The 13831-nt window shown below is 57.6% G+C and overlaps 1 protein-coding gene across 1 annotated transcript in view; it reads right to left on the bottom strand.

The window, feature by feature from the left end:
* The window catches only part of PAPLN (papilin, proteoglycan like sulfated glycoprotein), a 44650-nt gene that overhangs the window by 29660 nt on the left and 1159 nt on the right, over positions 1-13831 (bottom strand). The window contains exons 2-13 of the mRNA XM_036261503.1: positions 10285-10400; positions 9363-9423; positions 8941-9043; positions 7246-7376; positions 5956-6079; positions 5441-5521; positions 5182-5354; positions 4899-5022; positions 4062-4188; positions 2907-3114; positions 2185-2367; positions 1343-1484 (exon numbers count right to left, since the gene is read on the bottom strand). Of these exons, the coding sequence (XP_036117396.1) occupies positions 1343-1484; positions 2185-2367; positions 2907-3114; positions 4062-4188; positions 4899-5022; positions 5182-5354; positions 5441-5521; positions 5956-6079; positions 7246-7376; positions 8941-9043; positions 9363-9423; positions 10285-10400 (1573 nt within the window). The remainder of the gene's footprint in view (positions 1-1342; positions 1485-2184; positions 2368-2906; positions 3115-4061; positions 4189-4898; positions 5023-5181; positions 5355-5440; positions 5522-5955; positions 6080-7245; positions 7377-8940; positions 9044-9362; positions 9424-10284; positions 10401-13831) is intronic.

Genomic DNA, 13831 nt, shown 5'->3' with positions numbered 1-13831 from the left:
CTGGAAGCTATGAGACGAGAAAGTGGTCACACACCTGCCAAATGGCGTTAAGGGGGAAAAGCAGATATAAAACCACACACATCACAGGGAAGTATGCTAAGCCTCTACTGGATAACATCAAAGGCAGTTTAAGTTTCTCTACATATATTACTTTTCTAATTTCTTCAGATTTTCCACAATGAGAATATATTACTTTTGTAATTGTAAAAATCACTATGGAGGTTATTTCTTTAACAACTCAGCCTGGCCTGAAATTCTCTCTCCATTGCCTTCCCTCTACCTAAGTGAATGCCTCTCTGGGGCAGGTCCAGGGCCACCTCTTCCAGAAGGTATCCAGGCCCTGGGCACTGAGTGGCTCTAGGGAGCCTGAGGAGCCTCCTGCTCATGCATCACGAGGGTCAGGGCCAGGCCGAGGTGCCCCGGAGCCTGGCCCAGAGGCCCCACACAGCCTCACTACCACCACTACCCACGCTTTGCTTCTTGAGCACTGTGTGCTCAGCCATTGTGCCATGAGACTCAACACAGACCTGGGAAATCACTCTTACTAACCCATTGTACAGATAGGCAAACTGAGAATCAGAAAGGAGGGGCAGCTGCCCAGGGTCACACGGTTGGTCAGCAATGGAGTGGAGGTTTGAACCCAACCCAGGTTAGCTGTTGACTTCAGGCCACTGGTTCTTGGCCACCCAACCATGTGCCTCCACCGGAATCCATCACAGTTCACAGGGGCCCCATCACTCCTACGTCAGTATCAGAAGGCCACCCTCATACCTTAGCCCAAACCACTTTCTTCAATATCACATCCTCACACCAAGCAAGTGCTGGCCTCTGTGCCCTTCCTCCTGCAGCTCCTCATGCCTTGGACACCCTTTTTCCCATTGGGGACAGGGAGAGGAGCGGGGACAGACAGAGGCAAAAGCAGTGTGTAAGGACAATCTTTCCTGGACCACCTCCCCCCACTGCACTCAGTCACTCAACAAACACCAATACCTACGACATGCTAGCAAAGTCCTGTGGGGGTACAAACAGGAACAAGGAAGTTGGAGACCCGGCCCTCAAGAAGCTGATGACTAATAGGCCTCACAAGCCACATACAACCACCGCAGCCCAGGAAACTAACCCAAGAGCGCCGGGGTGGGCGAGGGATGCTGCCTCGGAGGGGGAATGGCTGGCTCAGGACGGGGCACAGAGCTGCACTTCAGGGGGGCAAAGGCTTCAGCAGAGGGAGCCGTGGGAGGAGAGCTTCCGGTTGGCCGGCCGACAGCCCTAAGGCCCAGAGTCGGAGCAGCTCTGGGTCTGCGATGGGAAGGAGGTCTGGCCGGGCCCACCTCCTTGTCCTTACCAGGAGGAAGGTGGCAGGGCTGCGTGTTACAGGGCTCCGCCTCGGCGGGCTTCCACAGCTGCAGGCCCCTGCAGTGGCTGGGTGGCCCAATGGCACAGACAACCTGCCGTCTCCGAGTACCTGAGCTGCAGCTCCTGGAGCACTAGGGCCGATGGGTGAGACGAGAAAACCACATATACAGAGAGGAAACAGGGAGCGAGCACCAGGCTGTGGAGAGAGCCCCTGAGTGCACGGTAGGGAGGAGGGTGCCCGCAAGGAAGGGAGGAAGGAGGGTGAGAGGATGGGAGGAGAGAGGGAGGGAGGGGAGAGGAAGGAGGGAGGGAGGGGGGAGGGGGAGGGGAGGGAAGAGGGAGTGGAGGAAGGAGTGAGGACAAAGGGAGGGAGTGGGAGGGAGGGGAGGAGGAGGGGGAGGAAGGGGGAGGGAGGGGGAGGAAAAGAAAGGGGGAGGAGAGGAGGGAGGGAGAGGGAGGGGAGGAAGGAGGGGGAGGGAGGGGAGGGAGGAAGGAGGGGGGAGGGGGAGGGGAGGGAAGAGGGAGTGGAGGAAGGAGTGAGGACAGAGGGAGGGGAGAGAGGGGAGGATAGAAAGGAGGAGGGAGGGGAGAGAGGGGAGGATAGAAAGGAGGAGGGAGGGGAGGAGGGAGGAGGGAGGCAGGATGGAGGGAGGGGAGAAAGGAGGAGGGAGAGAGGGAGGGAGGAAGGAAGGGAGGAGGGAGGAAGGAAGGAGGGAGGAGGGAGGTCCTTGACAATGCATGTCAGACCCAAGGACAGGCACAGGTGCAGCACCTGCCAGAGACCAAGGGACAGGATTGGGCAGCAGGTACTGAGGCGGAGCAAGTACTCACTAGACCCCAGGCGCCTACGTGCCAGGCCTGGTCATTGATGGGGGGACAGTCATCATGCACACAGCTCTCAGTGAGAGGCGGCTGGTCCTCAGAGGAGCACGCTGTGGCATGGAGCAGAGACCCCTGGTCACTCCGGCAAGTGACACTCCTCCTCCGGACTCCAGCACCGCAGCTGACCGAACACTGTAAGGACCAGGCCGTCAGCTTGTCCTCGCCCCTAGGAGCCACCCTGGGCCAGACAGCTGGAAGCCCACCGGCCCAGCATGGAGGGTGGATAGCACCCTACTGCTATGTCCAGCTCAGAGAGGCTGAATCACTCCCCTGAGGTCCCATAGCCTGAACCATGGATGCTGACACCAGGCTAAGGTGCATTTCCATCTTCCCTTGTCTGCGCCTGTTCATATGTGGGTGTCGGGAACCATGACCAACAGCCCCAGACTGTAAGAGCCCCTCCCTTGCCCCCGAACAATGTGTCCAGCTGCTTCTTCCTGCCAAAGCAAAGCCTTTCACCCTGCTGGGACCCCAGGGGAGGATGAGCACTGAAGCAGGAGCCCAAGCACCTGCTTCTCGTCCCAGCCTGGGCCACAGCTTCCACACCCACCCAGCAGGTCACTTTAACTCCCAGGATCTGTTTCCATGGCAAAGAACAAACCTCCCAGCCCTGCCCTAGGCCCAAGACCCAGATTCTGATTTCCTCCCACCCCTGCCCAGCCTGGCCTCACCTCTCCCCAGGGCTCCTCGTGCCAGGCTGCACAGCGCTGCAGGTGGCAGGCCTGGGTGGCAGCGGGTTTCCCAGGCAGGCCTGCACACTGGGCCTCCTCCACAGGCTCCTGGCCACCAGCCCCGTCAGACCAGACGCAGTAGACAGAGCGGGACTGGGAGCCACCTCCGCAGGAGGCCGAGCAGGGCGTCCAGGGCCCTGTCCTCCAGCTGGCGGGGAGCAGGAATGGCACGGCTGGCTCAGCAGCAGGGGCCGAAGCCCAGCCCCAGAGGGCACCAGCTCCCACACACAGGAGTAGACTGAGGATCCCCACCAGGCCCATCCGCCGACCTCCCAGGGCTTTGCAGCCGGGGGCAAAGAGCTCTGCACAAAGGGCAACCCCGAGCCCCATGCCACCTCCCACCACTGGGTGCTGGCCCTCCACCCGAGCCAGGCTGCCTCCCTCCCAGCTGTCCTGTCCTCACCGCATCTCCCTCTCGCCTTCTCACCAGCTCCTGTCACCCCAGCCAGACTCCATCCCCTCAGGGTCTGACCCTCAGGACATCTCCCAGAGGGGCTGTGCTCACCCTTGTGTGGAGGGCCCAGAGTGGCCCTGCCTGGCCCTGGGACACAAGGACCGGAGGAAAGGGCAGCCCACACCACACATGCAAAGCCAAGCCCACCACCATCCCGAGAGGCCAGCTGCCACCAAGGCCACGAGGGTGGAAGGGGCTGCAGGGAGCCTGTGGCCTGCAGATTACCTGTTCCCACACACACGCTGGGCCCCAGCAAGGTGCCACGCTCTGGGCTGGTGCAGGTAAGAGGTCCTTTGTGCACGAACAAAGGCATTGCAGACGCCCGCCCTCAGGCCCTTTGGCCCAATCCCTGGCCCACTCCTGGGCATCTGCTGAGCCAAGCCCCTGACGGCTCAGACAGACAGGGCCTCCAGTACCTTCCCCAGCCCTCCTGCCGGCCGCCAGCCTGGACGCGCTGGGTTCTGTGCGAACACAGGCCTCACGCTCAGGCTCCTCAGCAGCCTCCTCAGGTGACAGCCGCCTCCACCCCCACTCAGCCACCCAACCTCTTTGCTCAACACCTAAAACAGCCTAGGCACCCCAATCCCCCACCCAAGTGCTTGGGCCCCACTATGGGTGGAGGGGGCTGGCAAGGGCCTCACCGCTTGGTCTGAGGGCAGGGGTGAGGGCTGCAAGGGCGGCGGTTGGCCGGCCGAGGCTGGTGCTGGCACATGTGGTCAGGGTAGACCTCACTGTCGAAGGTGCAGAACACTGGGCGGGACTGGTGACCTGCAGAGGTCCGGCCACGGGGCAGCTGGTGAGTAACATTCACCAAACGCCTTCTCTGGACTAGGCGCCGTTCCCGTCATCTGAAGCTTCAAATGACCCCTGGGGTAAGTGCCATCATCACCTCCAACGTACAGATGAGGAAACAGGGATCGAACCTACAACCCTTTGGTCTGCGGGCCAATGCTCGAACCGCTAAGCCAAAGCAGCCAGGGCAAGGTTCAGGTTTTATCTGTGAGTGACCAAGCCCCGCTTTGACAGCTGCAGGCTCCGCCTCTACTACCAGGAGTACCTTCTCCTGGGAGATGCTACAGCCTTCGGGAACCCTCTGTGCTGCTCCTAGCTCAGCGGGGGGCCCTTTGTCTTTAAAAAATTTTTTCTTTATTGATTTGAGAGAGGAAGGGAGAGAGAGATGGAAACATTGATGAGAGAGAACATTGACTGGCCGCCTCCCGCATGCCCCCCCACTGGGGATCTGGCCCACAACCTGGGCATGTGTCCTGACCGGGAATCGAACCAGCGACCTCTTGGTGCATGAGTTGACGCTCAACCACTGAGCCACACTGGCCGAGCTTAGGTGGGGACCTTTATGGAGTCCCCTGACCCCTGGGTTCCCCCAAGGTGAACCCCATGACATCCAGATGTCTCATGGATTTGTCCACCTCCCTCATAGGGCTGGGGTGCCCCCAGAGAGAACCACCCTCCCCACTCACCTCCACCACACTCAGCACTGCAGTCACCCCATGAGCCGTGGCTCCAGTTGAAGCCGGGCCTGGGGGTGTCCAGGGGCAGATGGTACTCATAGCGCACGCCGGGGTTGAACTCCTGGCTGATGAGCTGTGCGGGGGAGTCCTCACTGAGGCCTGTCACCAACAGCTCCCCCTCACCTCGTTCCAGAGCCCTCCTGCGGGCCCCAGGCCCAAGGTATCTACCACAGTCTCCAGGGGACCAGGTGCCCCCTTCACCCCAGAGGTCTCTCCTGCCAGCCCTGCTCACCTCGATGACCAGGGGCTCCGAGGTGGGGCCGCGGGCATGGAGCTGCTCGGGTGCCAGGTCCCCCTCAGCACCCCGCGCGTAGTGCAGGACAGTGCTGGCAACGGGCAGGGCGCGGGCGGCATCAATGGTCCAGTGCCCGTTGAGGTAGTACTCGCCCTGGACGCTCTTCACCGCTGTGTGGGGTGAGCCCCCGGTCAGCTGCCAGGGCCACCAGCCTCCCTGCCTCGGCCCCCGACTCCCAGACCCAAACCATCCTCACCCAGGAAATTCCTGCTGGCGGCCACCTCCTCGATGTGGACGCTGGTGGCCCCCACGGGAACGATGAGGATCTGGTTGTAGCCTGAGGAAGCGGAGAGACCCTGGGACCACTCGAGCCATAGGGAGGAGCTGGCCCTGAGGACACCACGCGCCCACCAGCACAGATGGGTGAGGAAAGGGCCAGGAGGAGGCAGCAGGGTGGGCTGCTGGGGAAGACTTCCTGAAGAGGAGACAGCTTTACAGAGGCCAGAGGGGCAGCAGATGGGGAAGGGACGAGAGGGGCAGCTGGGTGGCGGCAGTAGGAGGTTACGCTGGATGGGTGGTCCACGGGCTCCTGTGAAAGGGTTTGGTCTCCGCCCTGAGCCATGACCTCAGGCCTCTCAGGCATGACCTGAGCACCAGATCGGACCCTCTCGGTGCCATGACGGTGACTCGGCCAGAGCAGGAGACCAGCAAGGAAGGGACAGACAACAGACCCTTGTCTCAAGTGACTGTAGACCTCTGGAGGACCCCCACCTCTGCTCAGGTCATTCGCATCAAAGGTGCCGGTGACGGGGTAGCAGGTCGTGCCATCACCCCCACACTGCAGACACTTGTCCTCCTGCTTCGACGAGTCTAGCTTGTGGTCACAGCCAACGACCTGCCGGGCAGAGATGCAGGAGTGACGGGAGAGACCAGGATTCGAACCCTGGTTGCCTGGTTAGGGAGGAGCAGTGACTATAGGTGACTCTTGAACAACATCGATTTGAAGTGTATGAGTCCACCCACTTAAATGTGGATTTTTTTTCAATAAATATATTGGAATTTTTGGAGATTTGCAACAATTTGAAAAAACTCAGATGAACCACACAGCTCGGAGATCTCAGGGCCGAGTAAGACTTGGGTCTGGCCTATGGCTGACAACCCAACTCTTCTGCCTGCTCAGCAACCATCTCCCCTTCTCTGGCACTAACACCTCATTTTCCTGTGGGACCACCTCTCTCCCACAGAGCTTGGATAGAGCTCCCCACCCGTAGACTTGGGCAAATCAGGGGGCTGTAAGCCTTGTTCAAAGAGAGTGGTTGAAGGGAGCCCCAAGTTAAAAAAAAACAGAGGCAACCCAGCTTACTGAAACCCCTGGGGATGGGGCACCTGTTCCCAGGGAGTCGCCAGGCTGGGACAGCCAAAGCCGGGAGCTGCCGGGGGCCATCTTCAGGCTCACGGAAGGAACCTGCCTAACCCTAACGCTGACCCCCAGAGAGGACAAAGGCAAGGACAGACATTTCCAGCAGCAGCATTCGGACACCTGCAGCCAGCCACACTGCCCATATCCTGATGGCTCTTTTTAAAAAGTCAGTTCAAGCCCTGGCCAGTTTGGCTCAGCGGTTAGAGCGTCGGCCTGCGGTCCAGAGAGACCGGGTTCGGTTCCCGCTAAGGGCATGTACCTCGGTTGCAGTTTGTCCCCGGCCCTGGATGGGTCGTGTGGGTGGCAGCCACTCGATGTGTCCCTTTCATGTCGATGTTTCTCTCTCTCCCTCTCACTCTATCTGAACAAAAAATGTCCTCGGGTGAGGATAATTAATAAATAAATAAATAAATAAATAAATAGTCAGTTTTAGTTGGGTTCTGTAACTTGCCATCCAGAGCGTTGCTCTTATGAAAACAAGTTTTCATAGGGCAAAGGTTTTCATAGTAAAAAGATCATAGGGCATCTGTGACGAAAGGCAGCTTAGAAGCTAATCTTGAGAAGACATCAAGCTCATGAGGGTCACTGGCCCTGCTGGCACAGGGTAGGGAGACACCTGCTGGGGGGTGGGGGACACTCACCCGGCAGATGCCATCCACACAGACATCTCGTTTGCCAGGCTCGCAGGGTGTCCCATCTACCACGGCGTCCCTATGCTTGTAGTAGAAGCTCTCCCCCTGGGGGATGCAGGTCAGCTCACACTTGTTTGGGGCTGAGGCAGGCAAAAGGCAAAAGCTGAGATCCTAGTGAGGTTCAAGGCCTCTCCTAGTCACAGTGGAGTGTGGGCAGGGCCAGAAGCACAAACTTGGGAGGTGTGGGGAGCCCTTGCAGCAGCACCCCACAAGTGGCTCAGAGTCCCACCCCCATCCCGGGGGGGGGGATGTTCTCCACAAAACTACTGCATCTCTGGGGTTCAAGTCCAAGGGAAATCCCAGAATGAGGAAAAAACTAGACACTCGAAGAGGTCTATCTCAGCATTATCTGCAATACCCCAAGTGTTAACAATCTCTATATGTTCAGTTAAGGATCTATCGGAAGAACATTATGTACGCTAACAATGCTGTTAAAAATTATGAAGACTCGCCCTGGCCAGGTGGCTCAGTGGATTGGAATGTCATCCCAGACACCAAAAGGTTGCGAGTTCGATTCCCAGTCAGGATACATACCTAGGTTGCAGGTTTGATCCCCGATCAGGGCACGTATGGGAGGCAACTGATCAATGTCTCTCTCTTTCTCTCTCTCTCCCTCCCTCCCTTTCTCTCTCAGATCAGTAAAAAATATCCTTGGTGAGGATTTTTAGAAAATTATGAAGAATATACAGTAATGTGGGAAGATGCTTATAACAGATGCAAAATGGTACTATGTCATAATTACAAATATGTAATGTGAAAAGGGCCAGAATGAGATGCTACCAGTGATCCTATGAAAGAGGTCCTTTGTTTTCTTGTTTTAATTTTTATATTTATCTAAATATTATATACATTGTTTAAACAGCCCCCAAGTGCTAATAGGATTGTAATCACCTCCACAACAAAGAAGGTGTCCCTCTGGGACCTTCTGTAACCTTTTCTCTGTGTTCCACTGTTTCTATAATATGGGTATGTTTGAATTATTTTCAATATATGCTTACCTCAGAATTCAGGAGGAGCCATGAACACCACTGGTCCCCACTAGGGACACCCCTCCCCTCCCCCAAAGCACACACAGGAGATGATGGTCAGTGACCTGGAACCCAGAATGCCAGTGTCCAGAAGGGATTTGCACTCAAAAGTCATACTCAACAGAATCATCCTAAGCTATCTCCTGACTCATCTGAAGTGTTTTAATTACGTACACATTAGTGTTTCGGGGTTTTTCCTTGAACTATGTTGCTCTAACAACGAACAACGTACATACACCCTCCTCAGCTACCCCGAGCGGGCCCTCGGGCCCAGGGCCTGAGTACCTGGGCTTTTGCCAGACTCAGACCGGCCCCCTCACCGTCCGGAGCCTCACAGGGAAAGCTCTGGGGCCGAGCCACAGCAGGCCTGGAAAAGGCAGCGCACAGCCATGCTCGCGAAAACGTGTGCGGGGAAAGGGCGCACAGGCCTCAAGGCGACCACCGCTGCGGTGGGCCATGGGCACATGCTGGGGTACGCGGAGTCCTCAAAACGTCGTCGACAAAGCAGCGACAACATGGTAACAGCAATGTGAACGAAGAGTCAGTGTGTGAAAGACACCCCGAGAAGATGGGGGGCGCACAGGAAGGCGGCCGCACAGGGGCGCGGGTCACTTACCGCCGAGGTAGGGCAGCCACCTGTACCTGCGGCCCTGGAACTCCAGGCCATCGAACTGCGAGCACTGCTCTGCCCGGAAGTCGCGGGCACCTTCGGGGCAGCTCTGCGGGGCAGAGGGGCGCGGGGGCAGTGGGGCGACCCCTGGGGTCCGCCGCCCCGTTGGTGCCCGGAGGTCGGGTCCTGTCCTGAACTCCTGCAGCGGCCTGGGGAGGCGGGGTGGTCCCAGGGCTCCCCCCAGGGGCAGGGGCTTTGGGCTGCTCCAGAACAAGCTGTCCAGGCCCTCATTTCTGTCGTTTGGGGAGGGGAGGGAAGGGACTCCCCCAGCAACCCCAGCTGCTCACTGACAGGCGGGCATCTGGGCCTGCATGTCAGCTGGGAAGGGGATCTAGGTAGCTGGTCCCCCCTTCCTGCAGGGGCTTTACCTCGATGTGGCAAGAGCGGTGTCTGCGAGCAGGGCCCACGCAGCTAGAGCCCCCATCTCTCCTGCGGACAAGAGCACCAGGAAGCCCCGACCCTAACCCAACACCCCAACCCCTCCAGGGGCTCTCCCACAGGCCCCGGCCTCTGTGGGACTGCTCTGTGGGCCAGAGAGGCGGCAAGTCCGTGTGTGTTGGGGGGAGTGCCCACACACACAACCCCTTGGGCCAGTGCACCGAGGCCCATGTTTATTTGGGAGGAGACACAGAACCTAACTATCCTGGAGTTTGTCTAACTCGGGGCCACTCTGCTTCTGAGGGCAAATTTCCAGAGACGCCCCCAAATTCTGCTCTGGAGACAAAATAGGCTGTAACATATCCCCACCTGGGAGTTAATGAATACAAGGTGCTAGAATAATATCTCCCCTTTGTCTTCACACAGGTTCTCAGAAGTGATTTAAACCCACTGACAGGCAAGGTGGCATCGCCTCCTTTTGTGCCCACCCCTCTACAGCATCTATCAGAGCACAGGACACATCGGAGGTCTTGAGGCACTTGAAGCGGGAAATGTCTGTGCTTGACAAAGGCTGAAGGTGGGGAAACTGCACAGGTTAGTGCTGGAGAGAAATGAACAGGAACCGACTGCACCTGCCATACGCCCGCCCCACATCAGGAGCTAGAGATTCAGGCTGGATGGAGCAGGCATGGTTCCCGGTCCTCTGAAATCCAGTTAATTATGGAAATCAAGCGTAAGTACGTGGGAAATGGCTTGATTTCAAACACTCCATCCATGCAGTACCCAGGACAAACCTGTTGTGTGGTGGGTCCTCCCTGTGGACCCAGGCTGGTCTAGGACGCCTGGCCCAGGACCCAGCCAATCCCTCGGTCCCTCGAGCCTCCCCTGCTTTCCCAGGCTGGCCTCCCCTACCTCTTCGAGTAGCAGGAGCGCTCCTGGAAGCTGATGCCCCCTCCGCAGGTCCGGGTGCAGGGACTCCAGTCACCCCAGGGGCCCCAGGTGTCACTCTGCCTCCTCACCTTGGGAGCCTGGAGGAGAAGACACGCTCGGGGACCTGAGTCAGCACTCAGAGCTCCCACAGGGGCACCCAGAGGCTCACCCCCGCCCCCTGCCTAAAAACAACACTCTTCCGGCCATTCAGGGAGTCTGGGGCGCTCTTTCTCCTGGAGCCAACTTTTCAAGAACCAGCAACACCACCAGACATCCTGAACATAATTTACAGGATTAGCCAGCTTCACCAGAAGGAGCTGAGAGCCGGTCTTTGCATCTGTCAGAGTGGCCCCCACCAGCAGCTCCTGCTCCTTGCCAGACATGGTGGGGAAACCACCAAGCTGGCAGATGACCGCTCCCCTGACGATGCCATCCCACTGGCCTGTGCAGAGTGTGGTTTGACAATCAAGGTGCCTGCAAACACTGCCTTGCACGGAGCCCCTGGGTCAGCAGAGCAGACTATTCCAGCAGGGAGTTGTAAAAGGGCAGGAAGAACAGGGTGGGTCTCAGGTAGGCAGGGCCTCACCTGTGCAGGTAATGTCACCCACAAGAGGTGCCATGCTTCACCAGGATCTAGAGTGGAAGAGCCACACCAAACCCGCTTACACCTGCTTCTGCCTGTGTGGTGACCTCACTTCTGGAAGTGTGTAGTTCTGGCCTATTAAATAAATCAATCTAATCCGGGGTGGGGGGCTCTTCCTGCCAATCTAGGGCAGACTCCCAGGAGTCCCCCAATATCTTTCTTCTCCCACTGTGAGAGAACCCTTGACTCTTAGCTGAATACCAGGCTGCCACTCCCCAAATTCATTCCCCAGACTTCCTGCAGCTAACCTTGGCTAAATCAGTAAATTCTCATCAATGAGGTGTAAGTAAGTGTTGCCAGCAGCCCCCCAGTAATCTCCTTAAGAGATAGCTTGCATGTGCATTTGTCCTTTTTCTTCTTTCTTTTGTACTCGTCCCTGTTTGGAAGCAGATGTAATGGCTGGAGTGGGAGCAGCCTTCTACACTATGAGGTAATTTAGGAATAGAGGCTTCAAACAGTGAAGCAAAGATAGAAGGAGCCTAGAGGGCTTTGTGGGGCCAAACAACCCTGGACTTCTGACCAGGGTTAAAGTGAGAGAGTGATCATGTCTCTCTTGTTGAAGGACTGTTATTTGGGACCCCATAGCAGGAATATAATCCTAATAGAAAGTCTCCCCCCAGAAAGACCTGGCACCTTGAAGCTGGCAATCAGAAGTCTACATGCTACACACATGTTCTCATTTAATCCTCAGAACAACCAACCTGACATTGGGGCTCACAAACAGCTGAGGAGGAAGAAGGCAGGTGTTTGTAAGGGAGAAAGCAACTGATAGAACCCAGGACACTTTGTGGACCTTGACTTATTTCATTTGCACAGCAAGCTGCGGGTGGGCAGTGTTACTCCAGTGCATGAAGAAGAGCGAGGCAGAGAGAGGGAGCCACACAGAAACCAGTAGACACAATGGCAGGTCAGCTTCACCCAGGCCTCTGCTCCCACCTATCTCCCTGGGGAACCAAGTAGGATATGGATGAGTCCCAAGGAGCTGGACAGGTGCTAGATTTGACCTCGCTGTTTTGCCAGGTGGCAGGGGTGTACTGGAAGTATGTCCTATTTGCTGGAAGGGGCCTTTGTTTTAGGGTATCACCACATAAGAATCTCTAGGGGAAAAGACCACTCCCATTTTCCAGAGAAAGAACTCAAACCCTAATGCGGGAAAGCAGGCTATTCTCCCCCTGTGAGCCCTTGCTTTATAATAGAACCAGAACCCTGAGTCACCACAAATCATACCAAATGTGCTGAACCACACACGAAAGCAAGAAGGAAGGGTCAGCCAGACCAAAGACCTTAGCTTTCACTCTTCAAATGACTTACCCTTCAGTTCTAACTGGGACAAAATGGCCAAGGTTTTGAAAACCGGTGAACCCGAATATCAAGGTGTTCTCTTAAAGCAAGTTAAACTGGAATGCACTTGATCAAGCTCCTGTTTTAACGGGGAAGATACTGAGAGTCCAGGGTGGAAGGTGACTTTCAGGGACGACCAGTACTGCCCCCACCACACACACAGCCTCCTCACCACATTCTAAGAAGCTGCCCACAGGTCCTGCTGCGTTCTCATCCTGCCGGCCTTGGCCTGGTTACTAATTACCCCCTGACCAAGGCCTGTCTGGATGTCGGTCCTGCCCTTGAAGCACGGCCACTGAGCCTCCCCGGGCCACCCTTCCCTGTGGCGGGGCTGGGCTTCCTGGTGTGGAAAGGCAACAAGGGGCACCCTGCCACTCGGCCAGTTTGTGGGTACCAGGATGGAGGGGGGAGGACTGGCCCAGCGCAGGGCCTTCTAAGTACCAAGCCTTACAACACCCCCCCAACCTGTGAGGCAGGCATCCGCTGGCCCAGGGCCCCGGGGCGCGGTTGAGGGGCCCAGCCTGCCAGCCCCTGGAGCTGTGCCCTGTCCGCTGCGCCACACCGGCTCAGGAAAGCCAGCACGTTCAGCCACGAGCAGCCCAGGCACATTGTTTCCCTATAATTACCAAACCATGAGCCGCCGGTGTGAAGCCAGAATGAGCTGGTCCAGTCCGCAGTCACCCTGGCCTGTCGTCACCTGCCTCCTGCTGCTCTCAGCACCCCACCCGCTCCTCCTGTACCTCCTGCCTGGGGCGAGGAGCCCCTTTCCCAGGGGGACCGGCTGCCCAGTGTGCACAGGTGCGAGAGGGTATGAGAGGGCGGGTGGGGTGGGAGGCAAGGGGGTGGGAAGTCCATGGCCTCAGGAAGCCTCCCCTGGCTCGGGTCGGGGAGGGGCGTGGTGGCAGAGCCTCTCTCTGCTTTATTCCTTCTTAATCCTCTACCCGCGGTTAGTGCTTCAACAGCCGGAGAACTGCCAGGACTACCGAGGACGCTGGGGTGGATCCCGCCCCAACTAGAACCAGAACCAGGGCCAGCGAAGCAGGGAGCCTGGGCCACAGCCTCCCCAGACAATGGAGGAGGGGGCAGGAGAGTTAACCCGGCGGGCCCAGCCCCATCTGAGTTCCCCCACTGCCGAGGTCGGAGAAGGCTACGCAGGTGTTTCTAAGGAAGAAAGCACCTGATAGGACCCAGGGCACTTTGTGGACCTTGAGTCATTTCATCTGCCTGGCAACCTGTAGGTGGGCAGTGTTACCCCCAAACTGAAGGACTCTGTGGCCTGGTGATGTGCTTAGGTTCATGCAGCTGTTAGGGGTGTCTCTGGGTTTCATCCTGGGGTTTTGACACTGGTGTCGTGAACCCTTCCACTGAGATGTGGCCTTCATGCACCCAGCTACTAGGAGGACACCTGCACTAAGGGCCTCCAATGTGGCATTTAGGGAGCAAGGACCATGGCATGGCAGAGTTGACTGTGGGAACCAGGTGGTGGACAGGACATGAGGAAGAAGGCTCTAGGCCACCCACTGCTCCGACCTGGCCCAGCTGGAT

The sequence above is a fragment of the Molossus molossus genome, unplaced genomic scaffold (assembly GCF_014108415.1).
Source record: "Molossus molossus isolate mMolMol1 unplaced genomic scaffold, mMolMol1.p scaffold_m16_p_1, whole genome shotgun sequence".
NCBI classification, from domain to species: domain Eukaryota; kingdom Metazoa; phylum Chordata; class Mammalia; order Chiroptera; family Molossidae; genus Molossus; species Molossus molossus.
This window is presented reverse-complemented; position numbering and strand designations above follow the sequence as displayed.